Source organism: Asterias amurensis, chromosome 4 (genome assembly GCF_032118995.1).
Source record: "Asterias amurensis chromosome 4, ASM3211899v1".
NCBI classification, from domain to species: domain Eukaryota; kingdom Metazoa; phylum Echinodermata; class Asteroidea; order Forcipulatida; family Asteriidae; genus Asterias; species Asterias amurensis.
Window position 1 is genome coordinate 22,125,364 of NC_092651.1, and position 15,938 is coordinate 22,141,301.

At 35.2% G+C, this 15,938-nt stretch overlaps 1 protein-coding gene across 2 annotated transcripts in view; it reads left to right on the forward strand.

Annotated features, from left to right (window-relative positions):
* Window positions 1–15,881, forward strand: part of LOC139936114 (sodium- and chloride-dependent glycine transporter 1-like) — a 73,904-nt gene extending 58,023 nt beyond the window's left edge. For both annotated transcript variants that reach the window (XM_071930846.1, XM_071930845.1), the window contains exons 7-15: window positions 589–723; window positions 1,408–1,511; window positions 2,834–2,958; window positions 3,570–3,682; window positions 6,424–6,555; window positions 6,954–7,053; window positions 8,146–8,252; window positions 9,021–9,194; window positions 10,294–15,881. In XM_071930846.1, the coding sequence (XP_071786947.1) occupies window positions 589–723; window positions 1,408–1,511; window positions 2,834–2,958; window positions 3,570–3,682; window positions 6,424–6,555; window positions 6,954–7,053; window positions 8,146–8,252; window positions 9,021–9,194; window positions 10,294–10,446 (1,143 nt within the window). In that variant the 3' untranslated portion in view covers window positions 10,447–15,881. The remainder of the gene's footprint in view (window positions 1–588; window positions 724–1,407; window positions 1,512–2,833; window positions 2,959–3,569; window positions 3,683–6,423; window positions 6,556–6,953; window positions 7,054–8,145; window positions 8,253–9,020; window positions 9,195–10,293) is intronic.
* Window positions 15,882–15,938: the final 57 nt, after the last annotated feature.

A 15,938-nucleotide genomic window follows, 5' to 3' on the forward strand; every position in this document is an offset into this window, starting at 1 on the left:
ATGTTAAAGTCATTACTGTAATTAACATGAATGAGCGTAGATCATAATAATGACTTGTGCTCAATTTAAAAGTAATGTCTATGAGCTAAATGACATGTATTTCCCCCCAAACAAATGCGATATTTAAATAGTATCTTTCTCATAATCATAAGATCTGTGTAAATTATGACTTGTAGAACCTACTGAGTCATGGTTAGAAGCAACAATGTTGCCTGGTGTGTTCGTTTGTGAACTTCGCCAAGGTGACTCGGCAAACTTTGACAAGGGAATATAAACGCCAAGCTGGCAACAGCCAATCTTTCTCATAACACATATTAACGTGTATTATAGTTATGAATTGTACAAATCAAGAAACTGGTTCAGTAACTTGTTGACAATACTTGTTCTAGTCATTGTGAAAGCAGTGGTCAGCTTGGGGATTCGAACCCACAACCTTGTGATTGTAAGTTCTGCAGTCTTACCACTGGACACGGTGACCATGTTTCTCTTCAACGCACCTTTAACCTTTAGTGTCATTTCGTTTTCAACAGGAGTAAAGTGGGATGTGTCCTACAATTTCAATAAATGATGTGCTCTCTTTATTTTCAGGTTGTTTATTTCACAGCAACATTTCCGTACATCATTCTGGTGTGCTTACTTGTCCGCGGACTTACGCTAGAGGGCGCTAGTAAGGGAATTGGTTACTATATGAATGCTGACTGGGAACGCTTGAAAACTTCGAAGGTAAATATATCATTATCAAGATGAAAAGTATGTCACACAAAGTTTTTTTTTTTGCGCATCCATGTTAACTTGTCTTTACTTTCTTTTTTTCATTGTAAAGACACTGTCTGTTCTCTTAACGTCCCTTCTCTTTCCATTTGATAGTACTGTTGTCTCCACTTTTTGCCAACCTTTTTTTATAATGAGCTTGGCCTTACGTCCTCACTTAAGGATTCTGCCGAGTAACCAACGTAAACGTAAACGTAAACGAGATGTTTTTTTATGAGACGTGTAACTTGGTGGCACAATTAAAAAAAAAACTATTAACATTACGGAGGAAACATTAATTGAATTGAATAACGACCGAGATTCACAGTGACGTGACCCTGCGGTAGACGGAACATCTTTGACCATTAAGGAGTTGTAGAGCGTGAGAGAGTATAGAGTCGAGGACTTCAGGAAAGTGTGTCTCACACCTACGCGCAATAGTGGAAAGATTGCACCTCTCAAATAAGTCACGGTGGAAGATTTCATACCTTAAGGCAACTATCTCCATCACTCTCTACTCAAATAAACACGATTGGACACGTTAGAGTGTGTTAAGTAGGCTCGAAATATGTTGACATAATCTCAGTTCAAAATTGATATGTCCATTAAATCTTCTCTTTTTTTTCCCTTCTTCTTTTTTGGGATGTTTTTGTTCAGATATGGAATGACGCTGCATCCCAGATCTTCTATTCGTTGGGCCCGGCGTGGGGAGGAATTCTGACCTTCTCGAGTTATAATAAATTTCATCATAATTGTTTCAGGTATGTACCTAGAGGAAAAGTTCATTTATTGAATTGAATTGAATTGAATTGAATGGTTTATTCGTCAAGTATATAAAAATACATGAAATTTACAATCTTATTGTACAGCAACATATAAAATATTAAAATGTAAAATTGCACAAGAATTACCACAATACTACATAAAACAATAACCTTAATGTAAGTAAAAATCATTAAAGTTAATATAAAAAACAAAAAAAACAAAACAAAAAACAAACAAACAAACAAACAAACAAACAAACAAACAAACAAACAAACAAACAAACAAATAAACAAACTAACAAACAGTCAAACGCTAAAGCATGATTGGGTAGTGGACCCCCTCCCCAAATTAAAGAGGCCAAATTGCACAGGAGATGCCAGAAAATCAAATAAAACAATAATAAACAATTAAGGCAGTACATAGGGCTGGATGCATTGCAGTTATCTAATAAAATCACAGTTCAAATTATGGATAGCAATAGGTAAAAATGAGTTCTTGGACCTGTTAGTCTTAAGGCTTAGTTGACGGATCCTACCAGATTTGTTGTGAACAATCAGTGGGTAAAGGGAATGTGTGTTGTCAGACAAAATACAGTGGAACTTACTCATAAGTCTATTCTTAACTAATTCCTGAAGACCGTCATTATCTGAACCAATAATCCTACTGGCTTGTTTGGTAATGCGAACTAGTTTTTGCCTATTAAAAACTGAAAGTGAATTAAACCAAGTGATTGCACAAAAGGTCAACAAGGATAAAATAGTACTCTGATAAAATAGATTAAGAGTAAAGTGTAATGTCAATGGAAAGGAATATAGACTGTGTCAATAGTTTACCTCTTGGCTGATTTGTTCAATTGAATAGTCCAATTTTAAAAAAAGTACATGAAAGTGTAGGTGCAGACTTGTAGGAATTTTTTTTTTTTTTTCAAATTAGAACATTTTTGTTTTTAATACTTTTCAAGACCTTTTAGGGCAACTGAATTTGTATCACCAGGGCCCAATTTCATAGAGCTGCTAAACACAAAAAAATAATTGCTTAACATGATTTTGTTTTGCCTTGATAAAGACATATTACCAACCAAATTTCCATGTGATTTTCAGGTATAGGCAAACAACAGCTGAATACCAGTAATAAGCAATAAGCAACAAATGGAAATTTGGTTGGTAATCATGTTTTTATCAAGGAAGAGGCTTCAAACTAAGCAAACTTTTTTACTTATATAGCAGCTCTATGAAATTGGGCCCTGCAAACCAAAGTTAGGTTATCTCTCTGATTTCAGATAATTTTACTATGAATTTTGCATTTTTACCCTTGCTAGGGATGCAATAATGGTTCCACTCATCAACTGCAGCACCAGCATCTTTGCTGGTTTTGTTGTTTTTGCAACACTTGGCTTCATGTCGGAAAAGACGGGGATGGATATTGAAGATGTGGCAATACAAGGTAAGAATTTACACTTAATTATAATTTGGGTTGTAATTACAATTTGCAAAAAAAATGGTGTTTTAAGTGCTTGGCTGTCCAATTTAATTTGGGTCAGTTGGTGGTTTCAGAAGAGCTGACACAAAAAGTCAATGTAGTTTTAGCTTAAAAAAGAAAATTACGATTATTCAGGACAATCAACTTGTGGTTGATTTAAATATTGTTTGCTCTTTTAAAGTAAATTACAGATGTTTTTTTTTGCTGGCAGTGTAAGCACTTTATGTAATCCACCATATACATTAGCTGACAAACCTGTAGAAGTTTGAGATCGATCAGCCATCTGGGTCACGAGAAAATAGAGAAACAAGATACACATTTTGCATTATATCAATGCAAAACAAAAAATTATATAAACACTCACTGAGCGATAAACTCCAAACAGGAACATAGTTTTATTAATTTCTCATCAAATATGACATTTCAGACAAATATTTCAAGGGATGTTTTATACTATCATCATCATTAGACCATGTTAGTTTGATGTAAATCTGTGATCTTCACGATTGTTTTCTTATCAATTATGTAATGTTCCTTTTACACAAATATGTTTGCTTGTTTGTTTGTTTATTAAGGTCCTGGCCTAGTATTCGTCACATACCCAGAAGCCATTGCACAAATGCCATTGGCTCCTCTCTGGTCCGTCCTCTTCTTCTTCATGCTCTTCCTAGTTGGATTGGATACACAGGTAAGCCAATCAGAATACAGGATATGCATCACATGGTCTTTATGGATCAATGAAATAAGCTTCAACTTTTTTTTTGAAATGATAGCATTCCATTGGCCAGAAGATTTAACCAATCGTTGGATTGGATACACATGTAAGCCAATCAGAATACAGGATATGCATCACATGGTCTTTATGGACCAATGAAATAAGCTTTTATTTTGTGTGTGCGATGATAGCGTTCCATTGGCCAGAAGATTTAACCAATCGTTTGATTGGATACACATGTAAGCCAATCAGAATAGAGAATATGCATCATGAGGTCTTTTTCATTGACCAATGAAATAGTTATAAACTTATTATTTGCGATGAAAGCGTTCTAATGGCCAAAAGTTATAACTATGGCAATGATTGAGTTTTGCACACACAAAGTCTAAAACCTGTCAACTATGGGTATAGGCATACCCAGAGTTTTTGGAGACTTTTACAGAGTGGAAAGAAAAGTTTCACTACAATTCTCATTGTGGATCACCACAATGTGATTCTTCTTTAGAGAAGACAATACTATGACAACAATAGGAAGTCCCTATAGACGATGTGACCTGTGACATCACATGTTTACAAAAGAGCCACCAAGCCTGGGACTTCTTGCAGGCATGATTTGTACACAGCCTAATGGAAGAAAACATAAAATCTTACTTGTTATGGAGATTGCAATGTCCAATTTTTTCAAATTTTGATATGATGAAAGGGGCCACATCTCAAAACTTTTCCAGCTTTTACTTTACCAACTCTTGGATTTATGTGGAAAGTATGATACAAAATGTCAACTTTCTCATAAGACCAGTGCAGTATCTTGCCTGCCAGACTAGCCAAAGAATGTACAAGGTTACACTTATTGTAAACAAAGTTCACATGGTCTACTCTTAATGCAAAAGTGGGGGTGTTTCTTTGTTCACCCCAAAAGTAAATCCAATTTGTTTATTACTTGATATTGTAAAAACCACCCAACATTCACTCTAATAATAAATAAATCCAAGGTATTTCAAAGACACTCAATCTTATTGCCTCTCACGTCATAACCTTGGTTTCATTAAGTTACTGTGGAATGGAAGTGCATCAATTTTAATGCTCTTTCATATTTTACATGAACTCAATCTGACAAACCTTTACACGCATCTGAAGCCAAGCATAATGTTCATGCCGCTAATCAAGTGAACAGAGGGAGATGCTAGATGGTTTACAATAAATATTTAAACACCGTCTCCGTAGATAGATCCTTGATAAATTACACTAAAGCCAAATGTGACTCCATTCATGGTTGTAGCACAAAGTCAAACCTCTACAATAGCTGAATTGAGCACAGGTAAAACTGGGTTAATAAAATATGGTCTGTCCTTAGGAGAGTGAAATAAAATTAGAAGTTTGGGAAATTATGGATAAAGAACAATATGGAGAGAGAGATTCCTCCTCAGATACTTCAGAATTAGAGTAATTTATTCTTGGATTGCTGTTTTTACTTTAAAAGGATCTCAGACTATACAGTGAATTAGGTTGAATGAATGTTTTTCCTGATGAAGAATTTGAAGCTTTGCATGGTGTTTGTTAAATATTATCATAATTCGATCAGGTGATATACTATTTATCTTCCTATACAAGTAATTGATAATTTGCTAACCCCAAGCAACTATAAATTTAACATCTTCTTGAATTTTTTTTAACATCTTCTTAAAACGTTTAGCGATCCACTTCATCATTTATCTCGAATTAAAGGCAGTGGACACTATTGGTAATTACTCAAAATAATTATCATCATAAAAGCTTTCTTGATTACAAGTAATGGGGAGAGGTTGATAGTATAAAAAATTGTTAGAAACAGCTCCCTCTGAAGTGACGTAGTTTTCGAGACCTCAAGTTTAGAATTTGAGGTCTCGAAATCAAGCATCTGAAAGCACACAACTTTGTGTGACAAGGGTGTTTTTTCTTTCATTATTGTCTCGCAAACTCGACGACCGATTGAGCTCAAATTTTCACAGGTTTGTTATTTTATGCATATGTTGAGATGCACCAACTGTGAAGACTAATCTTTGACAATTACCAATAGTGTCCACTGTCTTTAAAGTCAGGCTGAGATAACGATCCAAGCTGACATGAAGTGGTCATGGGTTTAGTTCATTAAGACTTATAGTGAGCTGTCCTTGTTATCTTCCTCTGTCCACAAAACATCATTTTTTTATCACCTGTAATGGACTTTGTTTACAGTCAGAATTTCATCACCTGCAATGGCTCCTGACAACCCTTTCTCCCCTGCTGAAGAATTTATTTTCCTACAAATGAATTCCAATTCTCACCTACCGCAGGGACGAGCAGTTAATTAAAGCAGCATTCTGAATTTGATTGTTTATTTATCCACCGTTTTGGTTCTGACATTGTGCAATCTATAATTTCCTCCTTGCTCCCCTGTTCCAACAAAGAAAGAATTTGCCCACATGTCCACTGACACTATGCTGATATACTCTTCCCGTGTTCTAATTCGGTATGACTGAAATAACACCTTACTGATTTGCCCACATTTCCTCTGACACTAGTATTTTCTTTCTTGTTCTAGTTTGGTATGACTGAAATAACACCTTACTGATTTTCCCACCGTGTCCACTGACACTAGTATTTTCTTTCTTGTTCTAGTTTGGTATGACTGAAATAACACCTTACTGATTTTCCCACCGTGTCCACTGACACTAGTATTTTCTTTCTTGTTCTAGTTTGGTATGACAGAGACCGTCATCAGTGGAATTATTGACCAGTTTCCAGACAAGTTGCGTAAAAGGAAAACACTTTTTTCTTTTTGCGTGTGTTGTCTGTTCTTCCTCCTTGGTCTACCTCTTGTCACGAGGGTAAGATTTATTTTGTAGTTTTATACAAAGCATTCAGTGATCTTGTGTAAAAAAAACTATCTTGCCTTCTAAGGTGGAATTGATTTAAGGAGGGGATAAATTGCAATCTATATAACAAACTATTCAGTTCAGTTTTTAAATCTTGTCTAAAAGTCTAAAATGATAAATCTGGTTTCAGATTTCAATTGAAAAGAAAATGTAATAGATTCCCAGCACTCACACGTAAGGAAATATCATTGGTTGTTTTGATTACTTACAATGAATTTTCCTGGTAAGTTTGCTGCCACCTAGTGTCCCAAAGGTCCCCCATTGTAAAAATTTTGAATAAGTTTACCTGAAAGTAATTTGAAAGTTTGCACACGATTTTATATATCAACTTGTTTTGCTTTGCTTTGTAGGGTGGTATTTATGTGTTTGAGTTAATCAACTGGTACAGTGCTTGGTTATCTTTGATGATTGTCGGCATGACGGAGTGTATCGCAATCGCATACTTCTATGGTAAGTCTATCAAAAATGCATTAAAGGCAGTGGACACTATTGGTAATTACTCAAAATAATTATTGGCATAAAACCTTACGTGGTGACGAGTAATGGGGAGATATTGATGGTATAAAACATTGTGAGAAACGGCTCCCTCTGAAGTGACATAGTTTTCGAGAAAGAAGTAATTTTCCACGAATTTGATTTTGAGACCTCAGATTTAGAATTTGAGGTCTCGAAATCAAGCATCTGAAAGCACACAACTTCGTGTGACAAGGGTGTTTTTTCTTTCATCTCGCAACTCCAACAACAAATCAAGCTCAAATTTTCACAGGTTTGTTATTTTATGCATGAGTTGAGATACACCAAGTGAAAAGACTGGTCTTTGACAATTACCAAGAGTGTCCAGTGTCTTTAAAGGCACTGGACACTATTGGTGATTACTCAAAATAATTATTAGCATAAAACCTTACTACTTGGTAAAAAGCAATGGAGAGCTGCTGTTAGTATATCACTTTGTGAGAAATGGCCCCCCTCTGAACATAGAGAAAGAAATCTGAAGTAACGTACTTTTTGAGAAAGAAGTCATACTTGAAAAAAAATGAATTAATTTCGAGACCTCGTCTCGAAATCAAGCATCTGAAAGTGTGACAAGGGTATTTATCTTCCAATGTATTTTGTGTTATGTTTTATTACAAACTGGAACACATCCCTTTTTTTTTGTTATGCTTACAATTGTTTTGAGTAATTACCAATAGTGTCCACTGCCTTTAATAGTCTGATATGTAACTAGATTGAAGCCCTGAACCCACCTCAATTACTTTCTCCGTAATTTTTCTTGAAATAACTGCCCCTGGTCTATTTTCTTGATTTGTCTTTGTCGATTTTACTTTTTGGTTTTGGCTTTCTCGATTTCACTTTCCTGATTTGGTGATCTCAATTTAACTTTTACAAATTTTAGAAACTTGATTTGAATCGTTCTCTCAATGTTATTTCCTTGAGTTGGATGTCTCTATTTTTCTTTTTTTGATTTGAGTTGCAGTTCTTGATTTTGCTTTCTCAATTTTAATTTCTTCAATTGACTGTCCAATTTTACTTTTTTTTATACAGGTGTAAAACGGTTCTTAGCTGATATCAACCAAATGCTTGGTTATGACATCATTATTTGGTGGTGGTATTGCTTCTGTTGGCTCTTTATGACGCCAGCCATCATTATTGTAAGTAATTGAGCATGTCTGCTGAGCGAAATTGTGTTATGCTTAGATGAGGTACTTGTTGTACTTATCATACTTAAAAAGGTTTTGGGGTCGATTTCACAAAGAGTTAGAACTAGTCCTAACTTAGGACTAGTCCCATGATTATTAAAAACCTAAGGCATAGTCCTAAGTTAAACTCATCCTAACTCGAATTAAGATAAGTCCTAACTCGAATTAAGATAAGTCTTAACTCTTTGTGAACCCCGCCACTGAACACATTTGGTAATTGTCAAAGACCTGTATTGTCACTTGGTGTATCTCAACATTATGCATATAAAATAACAAATCTGTTCGTTCATTCATTCATTCATTCATTCATTCATTCAATGTTGACTCAGTTTGTCATCAAATATGCAAGAGAATAATGGAAAAAACACCCTTATTGTACAATTTTTTGTGCTTTCATAAAAAGGCTTTAGCTCATTCCCCCATTAATACATCTGGGTGAAGAGAAGCAGTTATGGTTAAGAGCCAAGTACATAGTTATCATGATACTGGGAATTGACACAAACTCCATTATACACTCCCTAAAGAAGATATTGTCTTTAAATTGCTGAAAAATAATGAACAAAAGAATATTTGGTAACCCCCCCTATTGTTTGTCTTTCCCTCCCCCTCCACCCCCACTCTCGTGATAAGGTCCAGTTACGTCTGGCTATATATCTCTCTTTACTTATATAGAACACAGAGATGATTTCATGTTTAACATTCTTAATTTCTCATCCACAGTTCATCATAGTGTTTGGCATCTGGGAGTATGTCCCGGTATTCTACGGCACATACAAATACCCAGCGTGGGCTGAAGCAATAGGTTGGCTCATGGCCTTCATTGCACCGGCCATGATACCACTCTTTATGGTCTTCAATTACTTCTTCATGTCAGAGGGAGACACCGTTCCACAGGTAAGCCTTCTACAGAGGGTAGTGTTTAAAACCCCGCGATGCCCCACCCATGTCAGATTTACACGAATGTCCTCCTAATAGTCTGCAGCCAGTATAGACAGTTGTTCCGGAAACGTGGATAGCTCATTTGTTACATGTTCATTATTTCACACTTTTTAACCTTCCAACCTTCCAAGCAGTTAAGAAACACATCTTTGAATTTTTGTTTACAAATATTAAATCTCATTATATCACTCTCTGGCAGACAGGAGGCAGGAAAGTACAGCAGGCCGAACCTATTTTAAGTCAAATCAAGGAAGTATTACAGGGGGTTATTTAAACTACTATTCCACTAATCCTATACCGTGGGAATAGGCCTATATATTGGTCCTCTGTTGGGGAAACTTTGACACATACTACTGTACACCCTAAATTATCACCGACTTGATGAGCATGCATTTAAGTTACACACTGCCCTCTATAGACAGTTTGCTGTCTATAGAGGGACAGTTTGCTGTCTATTAATCTACCTACCTGCAATGGCCCTATAAATTGCCATATAAATACCTGTCTGCCCAAATTCCATGCTTGTTTCATCCAAGACACAATCCCATCACATGATAGTAATAGATAGCTGTCCCTGACTGATTTAATTCACAAACTTCTTAAAGGCACTTGGCACTATTATTGGTAAATATATGCTGGCATAACAAATTCCTTGGTAACGAGCAATTGTGAGTTGTTGATAGTATAAAACATTGTGAGAAACTGCTCCCTCTGTGTTAACATAGTTGTTGAGAAAGAGGTAATTTCTCACTCAAATCAGTAAAAGACTTTTCAGACAGCTGGGAGCACAGACATTTTTTTTGTGCAACAAAGGTGTTTATTTAATTAGTTATTCTCTTGCAACGTTGATGACCAATTGAGTCCAAAATTCCACAGATTTATTATTTTATGCATGATGTGGAATACACCAAGTGAGAATACTGGTCTTTGACAATTACCAAAGGTTTCCATTGCTTTTAAGTCAAGCTTATTTTGTTGTCATCCATTCCTTTCTTGGTTCCAAATCATTGATAACACTTCAATTGCTTTCTCCTTTTCTCTTTGCCCTCAACAGAGACTTTCCTCTTTAATCAGACCGACGAGTGAATGGGAGTCCATCCGCGCCCACAACGAGAGCCCAGAAAACAACGACGGTCATCTCGCATTGACCAAGATTGAATCAAATCTCACAATGAATGGAAATACTAAACCAGGTCAAGCGGTATGAAAACTGATCAATGGTCATAAAGGGTCACGACAGTGGAACAAGTAAAAGAGGAGTAGTTTAACTTGCAGTTGTTTATAACCGGGCCTCAAATTCATAAAACTGTTCAGCAGAAAATTCTGCTAAGCAAATTGTCTAACTAAGCAAGAAATGATCGAGGTACCAGTTGAGGCGATGGTAGCTGTCTGGTTTTCAGGCTGGTAACCCTTTGTTTACTAAGCAAACGTTTTTCTTTTATGCTAAACAAGTTTGAAATGGAGTTTGAAATGGTTTGGGGGTTTATTTGTTTGATTTATGGTTTGAAGGATTGGTTTTATAAACTAAAAACACATGCATTATACCGTTAGGTGTGTGTTGTTGTCTTTTTGGTTGTTTTTGTCTCTTTTGAAAGTTTGTTGACCTGCAATACTCCAAGACATTATTTGTAAAATACTTTTGTGTACATTGGAAGGAGCTGCAAGGAACTGACAATGGTCTTAAGAATATAATTGTGACAGTATAAAGGAATACAAGAAAACTGAAATAAGCAGTGCCAAGTTCATGCAAAGATGGTATATAAGATGTCTGTACCAGAAGTCTTAAGTTTCAATAATTTATCAGAGTGTAAGAGGAGACACAATATATTCTATTTAAAGGAACACGTTGCCTTGGATCGGACGAGTTGGTCTTTGAAAAGCGTTTGTAACTGTTTGTCGGGAAATGCAAATGGTTAGATAGATAACTTAAAAGTAGAATTATAATGATCCATGCAAGTATTACTAGAAATTGCATGGTTTTCCTTTTACCTCGTTGACTCACACGGTCGGCCATTTATGATTTTTGACTACCATAAATGGCCAATCGTGTTAGTTCACAAAGTAAAGGGATAACCACGCAATTTCGGGGCAAATTTGTGTGGATCATTGAATTGTACTTTTAAAACATCTTTCTAACCATATGCATTTTTATAACAAAGACCAACTCCACTGATCCAAGGCATTGTGTTCCTTTAAGACAAGCTTGAATGAAAACTGCAACAAGTGAACATTTCTGAAACTCATTTAAACAAGTTCAATCAATAAGGAAATTGAATCGACATGAGTGTAGAAAACAAACCAATTTTAGCGAAAATCACTGTCCAAAAACCCTTCTCCTGTGCTTTTCATAACGATTTGCGACAAGAACTTCAATGTTTAAATTTGGTGTAAACCACCAAGTTACATTTTAAAAGTTTGTTTATTTTAAATGCAGCACCTACATGTGTTTACTCTACAAATAATTAAACGTGTAACAAAAGTTTTCAAGGGACTTGGAAGTTGTACATTTTAAATTGATACAGTTCTGTTTTATGTTCTCTCTCCAAAAGCTAAGTAAAATTACACACAAAAGAGTTATAAAATAGATACGGAGAAGGCTAGACTGGGAAAAAAAATTTACCCAAAGGTTCAGGATAAAAATATTTCTAAAAGGCACAGACACCCAATACATTTTTCGTAGATAGGTTCACTTCCATATTTTCCCACTCATTAAGTCTTTTAAAACATAACTGCATTCTGGATTGTCCAGATGCACATCCCAATCTATGCATACGATACATTGCAGCTGATATTTGACATGGTGTTACCATGGTGACTGTATCTAAAACAATGGTTTTGATAAATCCAGATGGCAGGTTTGTCTATGATAACTGCGTTGCTTCCAAAACCCTTAACTGTAGCTGTGGCTACTGTTGCTGTGTTTATAATCAGGACCCACAAAATTTGTAGATCTGAATTGAAGAAAATTTGTGTGTGAAATAAGCAATTGTGCCAAAACATCATCGACACAATAGTTAACTAATATGAGTCAGTTTCTCACAATGAATGTGTAACACCCAAGTATTATACACTAAGTGTAAGACTAAAGTGTTACATGACTCAAGTATTAAACACTAAGTGTAGCACTCAAGTGTTAAACAACAAGTGTTGGACACTGTGTAAGACTCGAGTGTTAAACACCAAGTACAAGACCCAAGTGTTTAACACTAAATGTAACACCATTGGTGTTAGACACTCAGTGTTACACTCAAGTGTAACACTCGAGTGTTATACACTGAGTGTAAGACCCAAGTGTAACACTCGAGTGTTAGACACCGAGTGTAAGACTCAAGTGTAACACTCGAGTGTTGGACACTGAGTGTAAGACCCAAGTGTAACACTCGAGTGTTAGACACCAAGTGTAAGACTCAAGTGTTAGACACAAATTACAAAAACCAAGTTTTTTAGACAACGAAATGTAAGACTCATATTAGACACCAAGTGCTAGTCCGATAATAAGCAAGTCAATCATTCAAATCACTATCATTACCACAGACTACTCTCTAAATAATGTAAAGGAGTGAAAAACACAAATTTCTACACGTTGAGTTGTCCCTCATATGGCTCTTTGAAAAGAGTGGTGGTTATTTCACTCTTTTAGAGGGGTTTCACTCCAGGACAGAGTGAAAAATCACTCAAAAGGATGCAAACTTCAATCTTAAAGAGTGGAAGACCACTCAAAAAATAGTTGTCCCTCATATGGCTCTTCAAAGAGTGCTTTTTTACTTTTTTGCATTTAGAGAGTAGTTTCATAACTCACTCAGGTCAGGTTACAACCTGGACAATATAGAAACCATTTTCTCTGGCATTGGGTATCAGGTTTATCAAATAGATTTATAAATGGAAACATTTTATTGCTTTCACAATATTGTGGGTTCAACTATCACTCCATTGACATGCTGCTATTTATACCCGTCCCTTTTATAAAACAAGACGATGATTAGAGGAAAAGCTTTATTGGTATGGAGTGACTACAACAGCTTAAGTTATTTTATAAAACCAGGGTCTTCATTTTTATGAGGGTTGCAAAGTAGGTAGGCCTAAAACAATGACATAAAAAACATGTCATCACTTTGAACTCTTGTAGAGTCTTTGTTCCTGATCCTGAACGATTGTTGAATGAATTTGATAGAAGGTGCGGACTTACTCATCACAATACAACATTTAGAAAAATGGCACTTTCCAGTAAAAAAGAAAAACAAGAATGAACATCAACATTATGTTTAATATTTGTATCTGAAATGGATTTTCTCTGAACAAACCTAACATTTAACAACAGTTTTTATAAGTCTCTGAAATTGACCAAGAATTCAGGTAAATAGTTGTTCTGCATCTGAAAATTAATAATCCAGTCGACTTCAGGAAAAAAAATAATAATATTGTACTAATATGTTCTAAACATTTCTGCTAAAGAAAAACATTAAACAGAAAGAAATGTGTAAGGGAGTCAAAAGTATTTATGAATCTATGTAAAGGATTCAATTGTACAAAGCAATAGTTACATTTTGAAAATAAAGGGTGTATAAATGTCTTGTGTGTATGGTAGTGCGCTGTAAAGAATATTACATTATGGTAAACAAATTCTTTTTAATAACAATTAATTACTGCCGCCATTATGCAGGTTGGCATAAATATGACCATTTAATCCCGATTTGAATAATACTGTTTCGAACTGGTCAGTAAACCCTGAATGATAAGTGATTAGATTCAAACAATCAGGATGGGTTGTGATATTTTGTATTTTTCTTTTTTTAGAATAAGATTCAAATCATTATGGGCATAGGATTCGAACTGCCTCTACCTACCGGGCAATCTCGGTAGTCTAGTTGGTAAGGATTGTGGGTTCGAATCCCACGCGAGTAATCCTGTGATATTTGTTCACAGGACTTGGGAAAGTACTGAGTAGGCCTACACAGTGCTAACACACATCAGTGTACGAGTAAAAAAATAAAATTAATCATGGACTTTATTCTTCTAATAAGGGATATGCTCATCAGATTGTGATCTAATTTCAAGAAGTCTTAAGAAAATCCCAGATGCATTCCTCAATAAACAGAGTTTAAAGCGAATACAAACATTTGGTCAAAAGCCTACAGCAGCTTTTGATGTACAAAACCTAATGAGAAACCTGGGATGAGAGTCTTTACTCACAAAACGGTCTGAAACTGCACATGTAGGATACAATGTATATTGAAATTATGGCTTGATCACCTTTTGGTTACCCCTGGAGTTATAGATTCCACTGAGCTTTTACGATTCTCAGCATTAGAGAAGTAGATCAAAGAGCATGATTTTGTTATAATATGGAAAAAGTAAAGGCTGAATTTCTTCACCAGGCTGACTTAAAAAGTCTGAATTCAGATAAAAGTCTGACAAATCTCATCCCTGGAAACCTTTCACTTCAAAGTAGTGTGTTTAAAATATCAAAAAAAGAAGATAAGTTGTTATTACCCAAAACCTGAGAAGAGTTACTGTCAGTAAGTTGGTTCTCCAAGGTATGCAATATTTTTCTACTAGATTTATTCCCCGTTTATATAACTGGAATACGTATGTGTGTGTGGGTATGGGTGGTTTGTGTGAGAACATGTTATGGTGTATGTGCCAGGTAGGTTGTTCTCGTAATCAGATAATTATAAGAGATTTGTGTAATGGTAGATATAGTGTAATTGTGTGTCCAGGAGTGGGGAAGAATTCATTTTAGTTGCTATTTAAGGTTGGGCAGAAAAAAACTCAACATCGAGTCGTTATGATAAAAAGACCTACACCCTTGGATGATCCCAACATTTAAAAATATTTGTGTATGATGAAATGAGAAGTTCACTTTGTGTTGCGTTGAATTCAATGAAACACTGAAATGCATCTGAAATGCGTCTGTCACCATCTTGGTCATGTTCCCTGTTTCCATAACAGTAATGAATGCTAACTTCATTGCGCAAACATGGCACCATACTATTTTTACGCCCGGCCTCAGTTTGGTTACAATGAGTTGAAATGAAGTAAAATCAAGATGGCCACACCGTAATAAAGGACTATCGGCAGATTCAGTTTAACTCCCCTTCATGACAAATTTGACTGTCTGTGTAAAAAGCAAAAGTGTCAGAAATCACAAAACAACAGGATTGAATTTCAATAATGCCTTCATTTCAAAAAGAATATTCTTTAAAGCGAGGGGAAAAATACTGATTCTTTGGATACAATAAAACAAGTCTCATTCAGCTAACAAAACTTTGTAAGAAATTAATAAAATCCTTGTGACTTTCTGAAATGAATTCTTTCCTCACAGAATTGACCTAAATCAGATAATAATGTAAAATAATGTACATTAACAAATATATTATTGCTTTTGTTTCATGACAACAATCATGTTAAACAAAGATGAGAAATAATGGTAACTGTGTAAAAAAAAAAGTCACACCTTGAATGAGTTGTAGTTCCTTAAATAATGAGTTATCTTATTTCATGTAGGTAGAGACAGTTTGTTTACAGAACTACTAAATAATAAATAATTTAAGTAATGGTTTGACTCACTATATATAGCCACCTTGGTTTAAACTGCAAGCAAACACATTTTATGTAGTCTATGTGTATATAAACAAATAAATCTATGCCATATATGAACATGAAATTTGTGTGTTTTTGTGAGTTTATTAAGAGTATTAT